Source organism: Cygnus olor, chromosome 14 (assembly GCF_009769625.2).
Source record: "Cygnus olor isolate bCygOlo1 chromosome 14, bCygOlo1.pri.v2, whole genome shotgun sequence".
NCBI classification, from domain to species: domain Eukaryota; kingdom Metazoa; phylum Chordata; class Aves; order Anseriformes; family Anatidae; genus Cygnus; species Cygnus olor.
This window is the reverse complement of record NC_049182.1, coordinates 15833099-15851959: the sequence shown is the minus strand read 5'-3', so window position 1 is coordinate 15851959 and position 18861 is coordinate 15833099. Positions and strand designations below refer to the sequence as shown.

The 18861-nt window shown below is 41.7% G+C and overlaps 1 protein-coding gene across 4 annotated transcripts in view; it reads left to right on the top strand.

Moving 5' to 3' along the window:
* The window catches only part of WWC1 (WW and C2 domain containing 1), a 70569-nt gene that overhangs the window by 28438 nt on the left and 23270 nt on the right, over positions 1–18861 (top strand). For all 4 annotated transcript variants that reach the window (XM_040573398.1, XM_040573401.1, XM_040573399.1 and 1 more), the window contains exons 2-9: positions 2138–2247; positions 7534–7737; positions 9006–9082; positions 10004–10083; positions 11017–11146; positions 11728–11874; positions 12929–13002; positions 18129–18371. In XM_040573398.1, coding sequence (XP_040429332.1) covers positions 2138–2247; positions 7534–7737; positions 9006–9082; positions 10004–10083; positions 11017–11146; positions 11728–11874; positions 12929–13002; positions 18129–18371 — 1065 coding nt within the window. The remainder of the gene's footprint in view (positions 1–2137; positions 2248–7533; positions 7738–9005; positions 9083–10003; positions 10084–11016; positions 11147–11727; positions 11875–12928; positions 13003–18128; positions 18372–18861) is intronic.

Genomic DNA, 18861 nt, shown 5'->3' with positions numbered 1-18861 from the left:
TTCTGCTCGGTGTGTGGTACAAATTGAGCTACCAAGGTACGTTTTATACCTGCAGCATGCCTTCACCAGTGAGCTTGGTGCAGTTGTGTTGATTTGATTACTGCCCTGTGCTGAGAGCTGCTTGGATCACTCGCTGCGGGCACTCCCCGTCTCCAGCCTCGGTGTCCCTGTGTGCCCGTACCCCGCCTGGGTGCAGGGCTCAGAGCTGCTGCTTCCCGTGCCGGCACCTGTGGTGCTTCTGCTTGAACTGCTGAGATTAAATAAAAGCGATGCGTTTTCAGAGAGGTGAAAGCGATAACCTTAATGTTCAAACGGAAATTGCCAACATGTTTTGCCACAGCACTTTCTTCTGTGTTATCTCCTGGGATCCTTGCTCACATCTGACCTTGCTTTGCATTTTTATCCCTGTGCATCTTTGACTTGGTCAGCTCAGAGCAGCACATAGCTTGATCTTCAGGCAGAGACTGGGGATAGCAAACCCCGCAAAGATAAGGGATAACAATCAGTAATACTGAGATTCTGCTTTATTTCTTGAGTAATCTGTTTTCTGTACAAACATCTTATTGGTACAGTCTAGATTACAAAGGGTAAAAATAATAAACCTTTCAGTGAAAATTCATTGATAAAGGAACTTTTTTTTTAGCAGTTCTGTGCTGGGAAGGTCCGAATCTGTTGTGTGTGCTGCAGAGCTTTAAATTTACAGTTCGAGAGAGCAGTGATTCAGGTAGTGCTTTAGATGGCAAAGGGTTTAAAGAGGAGTGCAACAGCAGGTAGATTTAGAGATTACTGGCTTGCTCCTACCTCCCTCTTTCTGTGTAGCAGATTTCTGGGTTACAGTTGGGGGAAGTCCCTTCGTCTTCCTAAACGTTGACTTCATATTGAGCCTCTTGCGAGTATCTTGTAAGATACTCGTGTGGGTCTCCCAGCTCAGTGCCTCTAGGTAAGGTATGCTCAAGTGTGCTCAAAACTTCATAAGACATTTTATCGAGCTCTCAGCCCTGCTGAATTATCTTTGGATCCATAGGATTTCTGCAGACCTGTTTGGTGTCTTACTGTGGGTTGGAAACTTGCTCTTTCAGCCCTCTTACATTCCTGAGCAGCACTGCTTGCAGGCAGCCCAGTACAGCTCCATGGCTGCTTTCTGGCTGCATGGCTTGTAGTACGTGCAGCGTAACAGGTAGAGGTGCTGGGGGGCGCCGTGTCCGCCACTTGCTGCTCAAAGGGCCCTTCTGGCCAGCCTGGCTCACTGGCCCCAGCACCAAGTCGTGGCCCTAATGCCAGGAGCACCCCGTGTCATGCACTGAGCTTGTGCGTGGCTGCCTGGGCCTGTGGCATCTTTTGGCAGCTGGGTGCTCTGAGGTGTCTGCAAGCTTCATTCTTCCTGGCTTGTGCCTCCCAGCAGTAACACAGTCGGTTGGTGCAGGCTGAACCTAGTGAGCTGCTGAGTCCCAGGGAGGAGAGGAGCACAGCCTCAGTAACTGGCAGCTGCAGGATGCGCTCAAGGAGCTGGCTTTGTAGCTACACAAGCCTTCAGAGTGTTGCTGGATGTGGTATCTAGTAGAAAAACTCATCAGAGCAATTCCACGAAAATACTTCCTCGTTTGCACTGAGTGGATTGCGTGTTTTTATGGCACTGAGAAACCAGTCTAGTTTGCCATTAATGAAACGGAACGTATTGCCATGCAGATGACTGGAGTTGCATGACAAGTGGTCCTGCAGTCCTCATCACTTGCTATTGATTGTGTCGCCTTAATTATTCATGCTATGCAAATTGCATTTCTCATGTTGTCTACATATTTTTGATACAGGATCTGCCTGCAAACAATCTCTCTCTTTCAGCGGAGAGACTAGGGTTGTTCCTGGCAAAGTTCTTAAAGTTCCTTTGTTGAACAAGTACTGGCTGAGTTACACCAGGCTTGGGAGCTCTGTCACAATGAATTCATCCTGCTGCAACTGTAGCTGAAGAAGGGGAAGAGTTTGCAGGGTATCATTCAATAAGAGCAAAAGCTTTAAAATAGTTTCCAAGTTTCTCAGTGTTTTATAGGAAGTCTCTTGTGCTACTTGTTTTCTGCTCTGTTACTTGGAATGGACATGTGGGAGTGTTCTTTTATTAATCCTGTATTATTTTGCATTTCAGGTATACTAAACCACTCACCTTTGCAGACTGCATTAGCGATGAATTGCCATTAGGATGGGAAGAAGCTTATGATCCTCAGGTTGGAGTTTATTACATAGACCACAACACCAGTAAGTAACACGTTAGTGTGTTTTGCAGAGTGATTGTTTTGTACCAGTGTTAAAATGTACTGAACACAAAATTGCTGAACAGCATGTCTTGGAGCAGGTGCAGTTCAAATCCTGTCCTGCATCACAGGAGTTCATTCCCCCTCTCTAGCAGGGATATGAGACCTTTTTGTTTGTAGTCTTCAGATCAGTAGTCATGTTCAAGCTTATACTGTGAGCACACCTCTCTAAGATTTGGCTCTGCTGAAGAGTCCGACTAGGCAGCAATGATTTGGAGTTTGTTCTTAGCCTGGAATTTGTCCTTGTGGCAAGACCATCAGAAACAGTACAAAGGTCTTGTGTTGATTTCCCTGGCAGGGATAAGCTGAATGACTGCTTGCATGGTTAATGGAGCTCCTGGAGCTGCAAGAGTTCACATTCTCTTTACTAGAGAGGAAACTCTCAATTAAGCTTGGGGTATCCTGAAAAAAGTAGGAAAAGTGTTAAATTTGTGACATTTTTATGCTGTATGCTCAAACTAAGCCACTGCTTACTGCCTTTGCTTGATAGAACAGAAGTGTTGTGCTTTATAAGCTCATTTGAATTATATGCAAGAAAATTTGTAACTGGATATGTCGTTGCAGTTGTCGTTAGAAAATAAGTTGTGCTAGAGCAAATTCCCTGAAAAACAAGGCATAAACAAAATAAATCAGTGACTTTTGTTCTCTTTAGAGAACCACTGTGATTGCATTCCAGAAGTTCACAGCAGAGGCATGTCCAGGTCCTTTCAGAGCTAGCTTTTGTAGCTAATGCAAAGAGCAAAAAATTCTGAAGGACAAAAGTACCTTGACAAATTTTTAAAAAATGAAAAACAAAACTGCTTTTGTGACTTCAACTGAGAACTTCAGCAATTTTTTTCAGCAAGTTACAAGATTTTTAAACTGTAACTATGGAAGTCAACTTTATATGTCTTAGCTATCTTCATATTGCTTCCCTTCCTTTCAGAGAGGCCACATTTTCAACTGGCCTGAGATTGCATGTTCCTGGTTTTACCAACTTCTGAGTATTAAAATGGGAGAACAAAAAAAGACTATTCTCAAAAAGCACTAACTGCCCTCTGCAATACAAAGATTGTGTCTGCAGATCTGCAGATGACAACAGTATTTGTATTTAGATATTGTCTTCCCAATATCACAGTATTTACATACTTTTAAATACTTGTTGGACCTCTTGAGTGTCGCAGCTAGCAGAAGTTCCAGCACGTAGTTGGGACAAGCAAAATAAGACCTTAGCTGTGCATTTGAGTTGACCCCTCTGTGAATGCACAAAGATCTGGTTTTAGGCCTGAGATGTGTGTGGTGCAGGGCAGTTTTCCCTAGTCCATGCCACTCGAAAGCACCACAGGCTTCAAGGGAGTGCAGTTACAGCTTTGAACCGTGCTGACACCTCCTTAACAGCAGTTGCTTTTCAAGCTTACCTTCTGTAAGATGGCAGAGGCTACAATACTTGAGCTAGAATTTCAATTAAGAGGTTAAAAAGAAGAGAAACTAAATCATGACCGTATTTCTTAAGCCAGCTCTAACGCAAATCATGATAAAGCAAACCATATCCACTTACCATCAGCTAATCAAGAGGCTCATCTTTGTGGTTCGTGTGAAGTGTTCTCTGGAGTGTGTCCAAACCCACCTCCTCTCCAAGGTCTCCTGCAGATCCCTGTGCAGGAAGGAACCATCAGCAGAAGGGATGGAGGCACGTTGGTTCTTGTTGCAGACTTGAAGAATTTGAGCCTAGTTATCAGAAACGACAGACCTAAATTTCAGTCTAAGGCCAGGAGCCATTTAAAAACAAGTGAGATGGAGAATACTTCTAACCTTCTCTCTGAGGCAAAATAAATAAAATTAAATTGAATTAGGTACTGAGAATATTTCTAATACAGTATTCATGCATAGCCCTGAGTGCCTCAGACTCTGGTGGAACTTCTTTGGAATGTGATTTGCCCCAAGAAACCATGATTTTCTTTCTAGGTGCTGATGCAAGCGTGGTAAGGCTACATTCTTCAGATATGAAGATTTATTTATGACAAGCACAGCATTTAAAAAAAAAAAAAATACAGAACGACAAATGATGTAATAACCCGTAGGCCTTGGATCTGACTTAAGAATGTATTTTGCATTTTTTAGTAGCTGTGGGCAAATTGAGAGCCCTTTGGCCAACATTTTCCTAGATTATGATTGCATGTTTGAAAAGCAAAGCCTGATGCTGCAATCAAGGGGATACAGTTAGTGATTACTAAGAAGGAAGAGGTGAATGCTTTGTTCCCCTTTTTTAAGTAGTTTCAGGATGTAACAGTGCTTCCATCCTGTCTGTGAGCTGGCTGCTGCCAAGCATTTGCTTTGCAAGGTGGTGTGTGCATATGGGGCAGTGTTCTCCCTTGGACTAGAGGTTTTTGAGGTGCCTCCTCTCACTGCACACATGAGCGTGGTGGTGGGAAGGGTGGGCTGCCAGTGCCCTCCTCTAAGAGATGCACAGGATCTGCAGGTAGAACAGAACAGGAGATTAGGGAAACGCCGTTCCATCTCTCATTATTCTACCTATTGCCAAGAGTCAAGGGGGACCCGGAAGAATGAATTCCCAAATTCCTAGCAAGGGCGAAAAACGTCTAACAGTCTGTGGAAGTACGTCAGATCTCTTAGTGTTGACTTCCCTTACCAGAGAAGTTGATGACTTATTCCCCCCGCCATATCCTCAGACGGACACTCAGCTTGTGTTTTGTGGGTCAGGTGTGCGTGTGGGCTGTGAATGGTGCATTTGCTCAGGGGTGAAGAACTTCACCTGTCCCTGGTTTTGTAGCGTTGATGTAAAGAGCTGTTGTGGATGAACAGTACAGCATTTATTGCTCTGTGCTGTGCATGCTGTTTATCAGATAAGCTGCATCATAGCCTGAATTAAATGCCAGGTAAGCTGCTGGATCTCTGAGAGATGAAGGGGTAAGAGAGATACTCTGGGGGTACGGAGGTAAGACGGTTTTAATTGGGGCGGGTCTTTGAGAGCAAACATCTCCTTGGATTTGTTGTCGACATACACAATACTGAATTATTAGAATTATATTACAATGCTGAATTATTAAAACTTCTCATTTTTCTGCACAAGTTTTTGGTTGTATGTTTAAAAACGTAGCAGCTGCTGGCTTAAAAAACTTCACTCAGTTGTTCTGAGTGTGTTTGTGTTACTGATTTTTCAAAAAGCTGGTTAAGGTTTTCTCTTGCATGGGTTTAATGTTACCTGGACTGTGTCTCAGCTCCTGTAACAGAGGTGTTCAGGATGATGAAGCAGACTTTATAGTCTTTCTCCTGGTGGTTTATAACAGAGATGTCCCTGTAGCAGCCTCCACTGCCTTTCTTGCAGTTACAGTAAGAATGGGCTGCTAGTTGAAGGAAAAAAATGGAAGCTTGAAGAAGCCACAGGTATCAGGAGCATCTCTCTGGGGAATTTGTGGCAGACTTCCCTCTCTGGCTCAACTATGGAGTAAAGAGAGTTACATGCTTTGGATGTAGATAGTGGGTATCTGGAAAATGGGATTTAGGGGACAAGAATAGAGACGGGAGCCTGGGATTTTCAGACTTGGAGTTGATATGCTGCTCTGTCTTGCTGAGTTTTCCTTTGCTCCCCGTAAGCAAGACCACGGTGTTTGTCTTGGGAGTGCATCAACACCTACAACTGACACAAGTGGCTGTTTTTGCCCTTCCAGTTATTTTGGGACAATTTTTCAGGGTTAATTTCAGTATTCACAACAGCTGAAATCCTGTTTCTGCTAGCAGGATCTATAAAAACTTGCTGCTGAAACAGTTCTGCGAACTATACTGTTAGTCTCTTAAAGTTTTTTCTCTAATCATCTTACTTCTGCAGCTTTGTTCAGGTTGTGCTATGTAAGTTGAAGTGCCTGGTGTTCTTTTGGGTCTTGAGATACTGTTGAAACAAGTTATTATTGGAGTCTCCTGTTAATTTTCTCCTCAGCATGATCACGGGCAGCTTGTGAAAACGTGGCTGAGTGTCCATCCCGTGGGTAAAATTATTTATTTCGATTTCTGCTTCTAGGATTGTTGCTAGTGCTCCTTCCCAGATGCTGCATGTTGCTATGTTCGTCTTATTCCTGACTCACCGAGAGCTGCTCTTACCTTCCTCCATGGCAGCTCTTCCTAAATATTTAAAGAGGCTCATAAGATATGCAGATTAGATTCCTACTGATAGTTTCAAGCAGCTCCTTTTTATTAATTATTCATTATGTGGTGACTAGGCATGCTTATTCAGGCATGGTAGTTTGGACAGTTCAGAGCACTTAGTCAACTGAATGTTGGAACCTGTTCCAAGCAAGAACATGAAATAACCTTGAAAGAGAAAAGTATTTTGGACACTTCATCACAAAAAAGACAAATACAAATCTGCCTAATTAGCATTAGGACCATCTGCATGTTTGTACCCCTATGGCTTTTCCTTGATTAGAAACCCCAAAAGCCACGTATCAGTTGTGTTGGGGTAACGGAGCTGAAGGTGATGTAGCCGCTCACAACTGTGTTGCCTACGTTACCACAAAAATATTTTCCTTTAACTCCACCTCCTGTATTCTGCAGTGATTTACTGCTGAGTTTTCTTTCAGTGAGGGAAATGTTTACTCCCCTCCGGAGATGCTGTTTATATAATGCAATTGAAGGCACTTTACAGATGCACTCTGTGATTTAGCAATTCTTTGTATTTACGTATGGACTCTGAATGAGTTAATTTTCTTCCCCTTGCTAATAACAGATGCTTTGCAGCCAAAGAGGACAGGCAGAGTTGTAATTGCTTTCACATTTTTGAATGCAGTCATGTGGCAATGAAGTTTTCTGAAAGTTGTTTTATCAGTGAAATAGCAGAGCTATTTTATTAGAAATGTTATAAACCAGGTACAATAAAGATAAGCCTGACACTCGGTGTCACTTCTCCAGTGCTTGTGTGTGCATACGCTTGTGTGAATGTTTTAAGAGGCAGAACCACATTGGCTTCAGCATCAGAGGAATTGGAGAGTTGTACATTGATTTGGGCATGTATTCTATAGAATGAGTCAGAATATAAGAGCTTGATGGAGTTTGTTGCAGATCAATGATCACTTCGTAAGGAGGCAGAAAAAAAATGGGACATGTCCTTATTCCACTTGTTAATGGGAGAAGGGGCACAGGGCAAATTCAAAATATTGTCATAAATGGTGGAGCTTCTCCAGGCAGTGATACAAGCCTGCATTTTATTGATCTTCCCTCCTTTTGTTTTCTCTTTAAGAAACTACACAGATAGAAGATCCTCGTGTGCAATGGCGACGGGAGCAGGAACATATGCTGAAAGACTATCTTGTCCTAGCCCAAGAGGCAATTGCTGCACAGAAGGAGATCTATCAAGTGAAACAGCAGAGGCTTGAATTGGCCCAGCAAGAATATCGGCAGCTTCATGATGTGTGGGAGCACAAACTGGGCTCTCAGACCAGCTGTGAGTATTATGAAGTGACTTTCTCAGTCGTGATCCCTCTAGGACAGTAATATGCTTGAAGCTGGTCATCTGATAGAGCACCGGGGTATGTTATGCCACATCAAATACTCTGCACATTTCATTTGCTATTGAGACAAAATGAGCAATCGTTGTTTAATGCCTATTTTATAAAGGATAGCTATTATGAACATTATTACTATTTTCCTCAGTCGCTGGAGTCGGTGTGCAGATTTTCAACATGGGCTTCAAGAAATGTTGGGGGGGGTGAGGGGGGGAGGAGATTCTGTGTTGTGTTCCTTGGTTCACCTGTCCAAAGTACAGAAACAAGGCAAGAAGGTTAATCCTGAGCGGCATTCCCAGACCTCTTGCCAGTGGAAGATGTCCAGAGGAAAATGTATTTCCTGCAAGTCTTCCAGAAGGTTTTTTTTATATAATCCTTACAACTGTAAACTTTGTTCTTGATAGCAACATCAAAGGACTGACACACCCGCACAGCCATCTTTTTACTCTTTCTGGGTTATATCTAGTGGTAGTGAACTCAAGTGGCTCATTCTGTGCCCGATATCGAAGGGTTCTTAAAAATTTGAATAGGGTCCCATCCGTTATCTCTGAAGTAAGCAAGCAGTGCTCTACTTAAGTACTGGTATAATAAAACAATATGTTATGAATGTGAATTGCGTTGGTGTGATGCTGTCTATCCGTTAAAAAAGAAAAAGGAAAAAAAAGCAACCAAACAGAAAGAGAAATGTTTTCCCGTGTTTTATAGGGCATAAACTGATGGCTGCAAGGATCAAAATAACTCCCTTGCCTACAGCTACCTCTAACAATATTGCACGTTGGGGAGCTTCTGTACCTTCTGAAGCATAAGAGTTTTAACTGCTGCTGAGAAGAGTTCTGCTGTTAATGGGACATTGATTTAATACGATGTGACACACTGGATGATCGGTCATGTTCTCAAGGCTGTGAGAAGGCTTGAATCACGTTTTTCAGTTTCTTATTCTTTGCTTTGTTTCTAAACATTCAGTGGATTGTTTACACAATAACCAAGTCTAAAAAATAAAGTAAACCTTTATGCAGTGTTTTTTCCTTCAGTTGTGCTGAATGCTTTTGGAGATGCAGGAGGTGAGAAGAGATTCTGGCAAATGGATAAAAAGCCCATGGCAGCCATGTGTGGAGGGAGTGATGGGAGGCCTTAATTCCTGGTGGGGCTGGTAGAGGAGATGGGGATGGTGGTAAAGCCGCTAAATGCAGTGTTTGTTTTGCTCTAGTGCTGTCTGGCTCATCGTCAAGTTCCAAGTATGACCCGGAGATTCTCAAAGCAGAGATTGCTACTACAAAATCAAGGGTAAGAAGTATGACTGGACTTCTGCTTGCCACAAGTAATCCTCAGATATTTTCCAAGCTTCATGATAAATATTAAGAGATGTCAAAGCAGTCGAAAGAGTTAATGTTGCCATTCTTTATTTAAGAGAGAAAGTAGCAGAATTCTCAAATGCTATGGTCTTAGTTTGAAACTATTGTTTTCCTAATAGGCCTTAGACTCTTGAATGCTGATAGTATGTTTCGCTCCACAGTGGGATATTTAACTGTGTGCTGGCTCCCTGGTGCACTGCAGCACCAGGGAGCTGCGAGCTCTCTCCAGAGACTGGCAGCTGTTTTGTCGTGAGCTCAGCACATGCTGCTAGGAGCGGCAGTGTGCTCTCTCATGCAGAGCTCACTTTGGGAAGAAGAAAGGACTGAAGTAAAGTAGGTCAGTCTGGCCTCTGCAGAGGAATATAAAACAGCGAGCTGTAGGGTCAGTGGATTTACAATATGTATTATCATCCTGCTGTGTTACTCGTGCAGTGGGGCCTTTTAATTTGGTATGTTGGAGGATGGCTTGTATCACTGCGGTCTAACTCCAGTCCTCATACCTAACATTTTTTAATGACTGGAAGGATTTTAAACATCAGTGGGTAAAATCAGCATGTGCTTTCATAGCTGTCCTTTGAATTTTTCTCATCTTTCCTGCTTATGAGGTTGGAACTTCCCTTGAGCCCCCGATTAAATGATGTGACATCCAAGTACTAGATAAATCTCTAGCCATTGATAATGTGCTGATGAAGATGCAGTCAGGGCTGGTAGCTGCTGTTGAGATGGAGTGAATATTTGGAAACTTTGTCTAGAGAGTACTGTCTACACTGAGTAAGTTCTGAATTGAGTGGGTAGTTCTGTACCTAAATACTCATGTAAAGTATTGCTCCAAAAATGTAACACCTTCCTACAGGTCAATAAACTCAAGAGAGAGGTAGCTCACATGAAGCAAGAACTCCAGTACAAAGAGCATGGATTTCAGACACTGAAGAAGTAAGTCTGTTCTGAAGATCTTATTTTCAGTGCAGAACATCTCTGGCTTGTAATGCATCCCCCTCTACGCTTATCAATAGCTGCCTAAAGAACATTAAGCTGAAATACATTGCTGCTGAGATCTTTGGGCACGTGCAAGTCAAAGCCATGGGGGTTAGTTTGCTCGAATGTTTACCTGTATGCAACTGGCTACATCAGAACTGACTTCATGGTGAAAAGATTTTGAACCAAGTTCTATCATTTAAATGGTATTCCGTTTTGCTCAGTATTGCCCAATACTGATGACACAATATGCCTATTGCCTTAATTATAAGAGTCCTTGTTTTAGGTCACTGAGGAAAAAATCAGGGTGGAAGGGAAGGGGAGAAAAAATGTTGGGTACTTACCTTTGTATGGATATGCAACTGGCATGTTTTCAGTAATGTCACTGATAAGTATCCTACCAATTTTTTCTAAGTGATAACTTCAGTAAGTAGTCATTTGAGAAGAGAGGAGGATGAGGTGGTTTGTAATTTAGGTTGTGCATGCAGATACATTCGTGTGAGAGAGATCTGCCAGGTTTTCAAAATCTTTACTTAAACTAACAATACGTAGTGGCTAACAATACTAACAATAAACTAACAATACGTGGCTAACTTGATGATCTCTGGGGTAGAAATGAGGTAATGAGCATCAGTCTGTCTAAACACTTTCTCCACCTTTCATCTTCTCCCTTCCTAAGGAGTCAAAGCAATTGTACGGCTAAAATCAGAGTTTCTAAGTTTAATATTCTTCTAACAGAGAGAACGAAGAATCCGTCATCACTGCTTTTCTTTATTATACTTAGTGTGATTTCTTATCAGTGAATGTCAAGATGGTGCATCTAGGATGATATGATTAATTGCATTACATAAAGAGTTTGCTTACTGTATGTTTTTTTTAATTTCCATGCAGAATTGACATGAAAATGTCTGATACTCAAGGTGGCTACAAACTTGATGAGGCACAAGCCATTTTAAGTGAAATGAAAGCTCTCAAGAAGGCCATCACATCAGGGGAGAAAGAAAAGCAAGACCTCATTCAGGTATTGAAACAACGTGACTTTATAGTACTTTTTCTCCATTCATATAAAGTTGAACTTAAGAAGTAATTTAAGTATTTCGTTTTTCAGATCTGTGATTTATTTTTTACTAAAGTAGCTCCATATCGTGGTTGAACTGTAGCCTGTTTGTTCGTCAGTTTTGGAAATAATTATAAAATATAACTAACAGCAGTAAGCACTTGGTTAGAGATGGACATTTGTCTCTTGGTTTAATGGTCAAGTATGAACCAGTGTGACTGTCTGTCTGTTCTGCTGTCAAAGAGCAAATCTGCAGAAGTTGTGAAAAAATTGGCCCATTTGGTGTGCCTCCTCCTTCAGGCTCCCAGCAGAGAGCCTGTCTACGTGTGGGCATGAGTGTGTGCTCATACCTTGTGTGCTCAGACAGGCGGGCTGCTTCGTGCTGTGGGAGGCACAGACCAGCCATGCCTGCCCTCACATTGGCAGGCTCTGAGGGCACACATGGAACAGCTAGACATTAATCATGTCCTTTTGGCTACAGCTGTGTAGCTGCTAAGGTATTTTGTGTGAAAGTGAGCTCATATGATGAATTTCTGTGGTTTCAGAGTTTAGCCAGGCTAAAAGACAGCTTCGTGAATGACAGAGGATCACAGTCAGACCTGTGGGCCAGCAACATGTCCTTGGAAAGCTCCAGCCCTTCGTTACCAAGGCAGTACCTGGATGTCAGCTCCCAGACAGATGTTTCAGGAAACGTAAGTAAAGTGTGGGAAACCTATTGCATCTGGAAACATTCCTCTGAAACTAGAACAGCACTGCCTTATTACAAGGTTTCAGGTGTGGGCAAGTATCTATGAAATGATACCATCTCCTGTTTTAAACTTGGGTGACCTTCATTTTTGTTTAATGCAAAAGTTAATGCATCTCTGAAATCAGCCTGCTGTTACCCCATGCTCTGTGTCTGTCAGAGCAACCCAGGTGGGAATAAAAAGAAAGGAAGTTTTACTTTGTATGTAGGTGTAGCTTCTTGAGACGTGAATATTCCCATAGCTCTTTATAAAACTGATATGCTACTAGACCAGAAACATTCAGCAGCTACATATGGGCTGAGCTCTCATGAGGCCTCTTCCCTTAAGAGTGCATTTTGCTTTCAGCTTGTGAATGTTAAGGAGTGAGAATGATAGCATATGTGCGGATATTTTGATGCCATTAAACATGTGTAGTGCTCCGTAAGTCTTCAGTCCCACTTGTGCAGCAAGATCATAATTGGCAGGCTTGTGCCAGCCTCAGCAAGGAATCAAGCGATGCTGTGGGTACCTTGTGTGCCTCTCAGGACATCGCAGAAGCCTCTCCTTTGAACCTTTACTTAAGTGTTCGTGGCCATTTGCAGTCAGGGCCATACATGTGATTAAAGATCTGCAGATTAGGCCTTGATAGAATGTCCCTTGTCCTTAAGACTTGACAGCCAAAGCAAGATGTAACACAAACCAAAACGTGATTGCAATCAGCAGTTAAGAAGAAATATTGCAAAACTACTTGTGTGTGCGTGAAAATGAAAGCCTGACTACATGTGGTAGGTTCTCCTGTATGGTGAGCAAGGCCAAAGAGCTTCTGAATCCTCTGAATTTTTTAAGCATTTGAAACAATCATGAAAAATTTAATCAAGGGAAATATTTCTCATTATGCGACTGGTTTAACTAGGTAAAGTAGTTTGTCAAGAGCAAATGTAACTTGTAACACCATCAGTTTCAAGAAGGAATGTCAAAATAGGAGCAGTTACTAAGTTGCTGACTTCATATTTTGTCTCAGTTTATTACCAGCAGCAATAACCAGTTGGCTGAGAAAGTGAGATTACGCCTTCGATATGAAGAAGCAAAAAGAAGGTAATTCTCTGGTCTGTTTTACCTTTTGGCTGTCATACAGTTTATTCTGAAGATGCAACTCAGATTGAAATCCAGAGCTACTGCTACATAAACATGCTAATTTCTGAGCTAGTGAGGCAACAAGCTTTCTGGGCCAACGTTATCATCTAAGAAATAAATAACCATCCTAGAAACTGCTAAGGAGTGACTAACACATCAAGAACTCAATCTAGCCACACCTGCAGGAACATAAGTGGTTTTCCTGCGTGTTGCCAATGCTTCCCCATTCCAAATAAGAAGACTGTACCGAAAGGCATGTCCTTACCTTACTCTAAATGCAGTGAATGTTTGCATGGCTTCAAGTCAGATAAGGAGAAATGTATATTGCGTTAACACCTAGCATACTGAGACATGGTCAAAAGGCTGCAGTTTTAGTGCCTGTCTGCTTACCTGTAAGAATGTAAGCTTTTACATTTGCCCTCTGATATGAGATGAATGAAGAATAAATTCTTTAAAAATCACATCTATTTAGAAAACTTTTGCTTAAATTAGGTTGGGAGATGTATTTTTAATTGATAATAGCTAACTCACTTGTTGAGGAGGTCCCTATATTTATATGGATTGATACTACAGTTAGATGAAAAACCATGAAGCAATGTTCTTTCCATGTACTTTGGTGGCCCTAGTCCTTGTTCAGAGGTGTGGCCGTCAGTGGTGGTGATTTTGTTTTTAACTATTCTAAAGGGACTTGCCTATTCCAGAAAAGCAAACTTCAGATGTATGGTACAGTCTGTACCTGGAATACATACAAGGAAGAAAGGATTGTCTCTGGTTGGAAATAAGGCTTAAGGCTGTGGTTACTCAGTGTTCTCATTTGAGTATACTGGTATGGTCAGCAGGCCATGTTTTTCTGTGGCATAAATTTTTATCAGCATCTGTGGCAATTGTCACAGAAGAATGTCACACAAAGAATGTGTGTGCCCAGCTACTTTGGACAGGAGCTTGCACATTTCTGAGTAGAGAAGGTTTATCAGAACTGTTTTGGCAATCTAAGATTAACAGCTACAGTAATATTCAGATCATCCTTTTTTTTTTTAAAAAAAAAAGTATATATATTCTTAATCCCTTAGATGCAGTAGTTAATGTTTCAGTGTTAAAATTGTTCTTTACTTTTAAGTTTTGCTCGGGGCTGCAATTTAATTTACCCTGACTTTACATTTTCGGTTTGAGATGAAGCACTCTTACTTTAGCCTGTATCTTTTCCAAGGGGCAAGTGAATAAAGATAAACCTGAAGAGAAAATATATACTCTTTAAAAAAAAAAAGAGACAAAACTTTATAAAGGCAAGCTAATACTTCATTTGAAGTGATGAAGAAGTGCATACAACACAGTCTTGCAGTTAAGATTTGATACCTCGTGTCAGTCTTAAATAATTTATGGATTTTCTCATAGTTTAAAAAACATTGAGAGAAGGTGGATCTGAATGGGCATGAATAATTGATAGTGAAATGAAAAGATCTCCAGCTATCAGAGCGCTGTGGTTTTGGCATAGCCTTCAGTAGGAGCTGCAGAAACAAATACATTAACTGGTTTTAAGCTGGAACAATACTGTGGATTTGGTGACTCACAAGGAACCTTATGTTGCTGTGAAAATTCCTCCTGGTGTTGTGTGTTAGAAGCGCTTTCTGTCCCCACAGTGGAATATTAAAATGCTCCAAGAACAATAGGTAAGTGAGTACTTTGCTCATGCATGTATTATGGAGTCAAACAGTAGGGATGCATCTGTCCTATTAGCTCAGCGTTGTCAGGAAAGGTAAAACTTGAGACTTTGAAATCAAGGTGATTTCCTATTAGGTAGGGTAGAGCTACTAGTTTTACAAAGAATGATGATTTTGAAAGTGGACAGTAGCAGACACAGTTACATCACTGTTGTGGACCAGACTAAAGCCACCGATGTAGGTGAATATTTTGCGGAACTTTTTCAGGTCAGAACTGCTAGAGGGCAGTTTTGTGTGTTCCCTCATCTAACAGTAAGTCCTTTTGTTTTACGTCTCAGTGAAACAATGGGAGCCCTGGAGCAGAGTCCTTTCAAATCTATACAAAAAGAGCAGAGGATGACTGCAGTGACAAATTTTAGGTTAATTGGTTTGGAAACTGATGATAGGTATCTTGTCAAAAGAGATGGCACTGCTACATCTCTACAAGGAGAGCACTACTGCAGCAGAGCCTGAAGCATGGGTGTTGTCTGATGCAACTAACTATGCTGTACAACTTCAGACAAAGTAGTAACGCAGTTATGTAGCAGTTGTGCTCCATGCTCTGCTTTACTTCCTTCAGCAGCTGATCTTTCAGCTTGGGTTTTGTATGACTGGATAACTCTGGGCTTTTAAAGGTAGGCTTTAGAATCTTCTGAGCTGGAATATTTTAGTGTCACTTAGCAGCTGTGGAACAATGGTGGGTATTTGGTGAGTTTTTAGAGAACACCTTCCTTTTTGAATTTTCTGACAAACAGGCTGATCTCTTAGTATCACCCACTGATGACTGGTTGTGGAGGCAGATATTTGAAGTACACTTCTCTGGAGATGCATGTACTCTGCATTAGGTCCAAAAAGACTAAAAATTTTTACAAGTTATGCCTATATCACAAAAAATAACAGCTTTTCCAAGTGGTGAAAAAAAACAGTAAGTCATATAATTACCTTTTCTAGTTAAGAATACAGTTAAATAAAACTTAAGCTTCCCGTTCCCTATTTTGTTTGGTCTTGCAAGCTAGTAGCCATTCAGAAAGGGTCTGTGTGATTTGAGCCCAGTATTGCTGATGGTTTTTGCAATGCAAACCTAGCATGGCACTTCAGTGATGTAGCTTAAACTCAGTTGGTGAATGCTGAAGGGTGGATTTTTCAGCCACGTGTCAGTCGGCAAACCATTTCTGTTGTAGTGATACCGTTTCATTGGACTAGGAGAAACAGAATATGTAAACCTACTTTTAACTGAAAAGGGGAAAAATAATGATCATTTAGAGAGCAAGGCAAAAGCTGGAGTTGCTTTAAAAAAGCTATTAGACTTGGAAATGCATAGAGAAAATTCCATTGGAAAAGCCATATCCATGCAAATGTATGCCAGAAGTGATCAGATTAATGCCAACCAATCCTCTTAAACTCATATCCCTTCAAAATACACAGAGGAATTCTTGGATTTTGAATTAATGCCATTGTTAATTCTTTGTTGGAGCACAGTGTTGCACTTGATCAGGCACTCAACAACAAAATAGCTCAGAAGAAAACCTAAAAATAGCTGAGTTGAATCTCTAACAATTATGGAACTTGAATTAGAGTAAGCAACCTGCTGTGAGGAATTGGTTACAGAAAAAATGAGGCTCGACTTCAAACAGGTGATCTAGTCTGTGTCCTGTGATGGAGGAGGCAGGTCGGTGTGTGTAAGCCTGATTTTGTACCTCTGTTTCGCAGGCTGTCTTGGGGCTTGAGTTACTCTTGGCATGTGGGGATTGGAAGACAAAGATTTATTCTTTGAGGCCATTCAGCAGTTGTATAGCTGCTGCTACCCAGATCTGCGTTTTATTTCTGTAATCACTTCACGATGGGTTAGTTGGGTAGTATAGCATAAACCAGGCTCTGGAAGAATCCAGAGTAGTAGCCACGACTGTTCATTGTGCACAACTGAAGTCTGGTAACTCCGTCAGATCCCCAAAACCCTTTTCAAAGGGGGGTGAGCACTGGGCTTTGATTTCACATACAGCAAATCACTTTTTCTCATGTGTTTACTAAAACCTCAATGAGATGAGTAGTTAATCACATGAAGGGGCGTGCATGCCTCAGCTGTCTGGCGTTCAGTCAGGTGAATTATTTCCTACAAGATACCTTGCCTTTCTCATTGTTTGAATTCTAAGCTTTCATAATTTCTCCTCCCCAGCCCACTCAGCCTTCCCCATTCCATGTTCCCCACTCTGTCACTTCTAAATGTGCAAGTTCCAGAAATGCAAGTCAATTGTAACTCTTACTCAGCTTTATTTTTACTGTTTCTCACTGAACTCCAGTAATTATCCTTGCAGGTCATGAAGAGTTGTAGGTCAACAATTATTACTAAGGAGACTGCTTCCCCTGGGTTGACTGACATTTCTGCCCTCACTTCTGTACTGTGACCCACCACAGGTTTTTTTGGCTCGCCTCTCTATATTGTAGTGTGAAGCAGATCATTTTTGGAGCTGACACAGCAGTTCAGACACTTGGGAAATAGGAAATGGGCGGATAGGTGGTGTGAGCAGCCTCCTTAACAGCCACAAGCTGTGTTACCCTCTTCTGTCTGTCAAAGCTCTTGTGAAGTGCTGGATCTGTATTGCTGTTGACTTCTTTGTAATCTTCCTGCTTGAGATAGTGTGGTGTGACGCTGACTTTAAACTGCACTCTGGGATGATACCTCAAATCAACATAGACTTTACGTTCATGCAAACAAGTGACGCTGGATTTAGGTAGGATTGTAATCCCTCTAACTTCTCACGTCCTTAGGTCCCTGCTGTGCCAGAAGTAGCCTAACTCTTTAATATGTCCAGGAAGCTCAGCCTATGGTTGGATTCTTCTAGTAGTAGCATGCATGTGGTGAACTTCCTCATTGTAAAGACAGAATTTGTTTCTAATTTTTTGAGTGACCAGTGGTCTTTCTCAGCTTATCTGAATTCTGTGCAGGGAGTGTAGAATTCTCTTCCATAAACCTGATTAAAGATCAGATACATACTGTGTGATACTCTCCACAATAGGTAGTATGAGGTCATTAAGGCATATGAAACATCACTTTAGTGTGTCTGACAGATTTTTTTTTTAGATCCAGAATTTCTATTTTGCTATTCCTTGACTGGTAGAAACTGCAGGTTAACTAGGGACTTGGCTTTCCATTGGCAGCAAACCTGAGTTAAAATCCCATTTTTGCATGTCAGCCTCCTGGCAGTGCCATACTTGACTGCGCCCTCATAAAGATGACATAGAGGGTGAGATTAGTTGTCCTTGAGCTGAAGATTCTTCTTCAGGGCTGTGGAAGGTGTGGTTGGTCATGGTACATCTTCATGTGTATGTTGAGCAGTAGCTAGGACACTCCTCGTGAAATAACTGCTTGCCTTTTTTTCCTTCTTGCTGCAGAATAGCAAACCTGAAAATACAACTGGCTAAGCTTGACAGTGAGGCCTGGCCTGGAGTGCTGGATTCTGAGCGGGATCGTCTAATATTAATTAATGAGAAGGAGGAGCTCTTGAAAGAAATGCGATTTATTAGCCCCAGAAAATGGACTCGAGGAGAGGTGGAGAGATTGGAGACAGAGAGAAGACGCTTAGAGGAAGACCTTCAAGCTGCTAGAGACACTCAAAGCAAAGCACTAACTGAGAGGTAGGTTACTGGGTATAGGACTGAGTTTGCATCATTGGGCAAGAGATGATGAGGAGCAAGCAGCATCGTCTCCTGCCTGAATGCTAATAGCAGTGCACTCTGACTTCTGTGAGGCTGGTTCTGTAACCATCTCCCAAAAGAAACTGACTGCAGTCGGTAATCCCCAAGAGGGGAAGGGTTGTTGGGGCACCTTTCCTACAAATGGATCCTGTATGAAAATAAGAAATGTTCAAAATAGCTCAGGTTACTATGCTATTCCTCTATTCATCCAGCTCCTCACAGCAGCTTCTATGGTTGCTTTGCAGTCTGGAGCTTGGTAAATGTTAACAGATGGAATTTTAAATTTAGAAAAAACTTTGTTTGTTCTAAGCATCCTTGTACGTGACTCCTGTAGGAACTGATATTTGACAGGCCTGTGGGTGTTGCGTGGACTATCCTGTAAATCTGAACTAGCTGAAAGAAACACAACTATTCTCCCTAATTTTGCTTG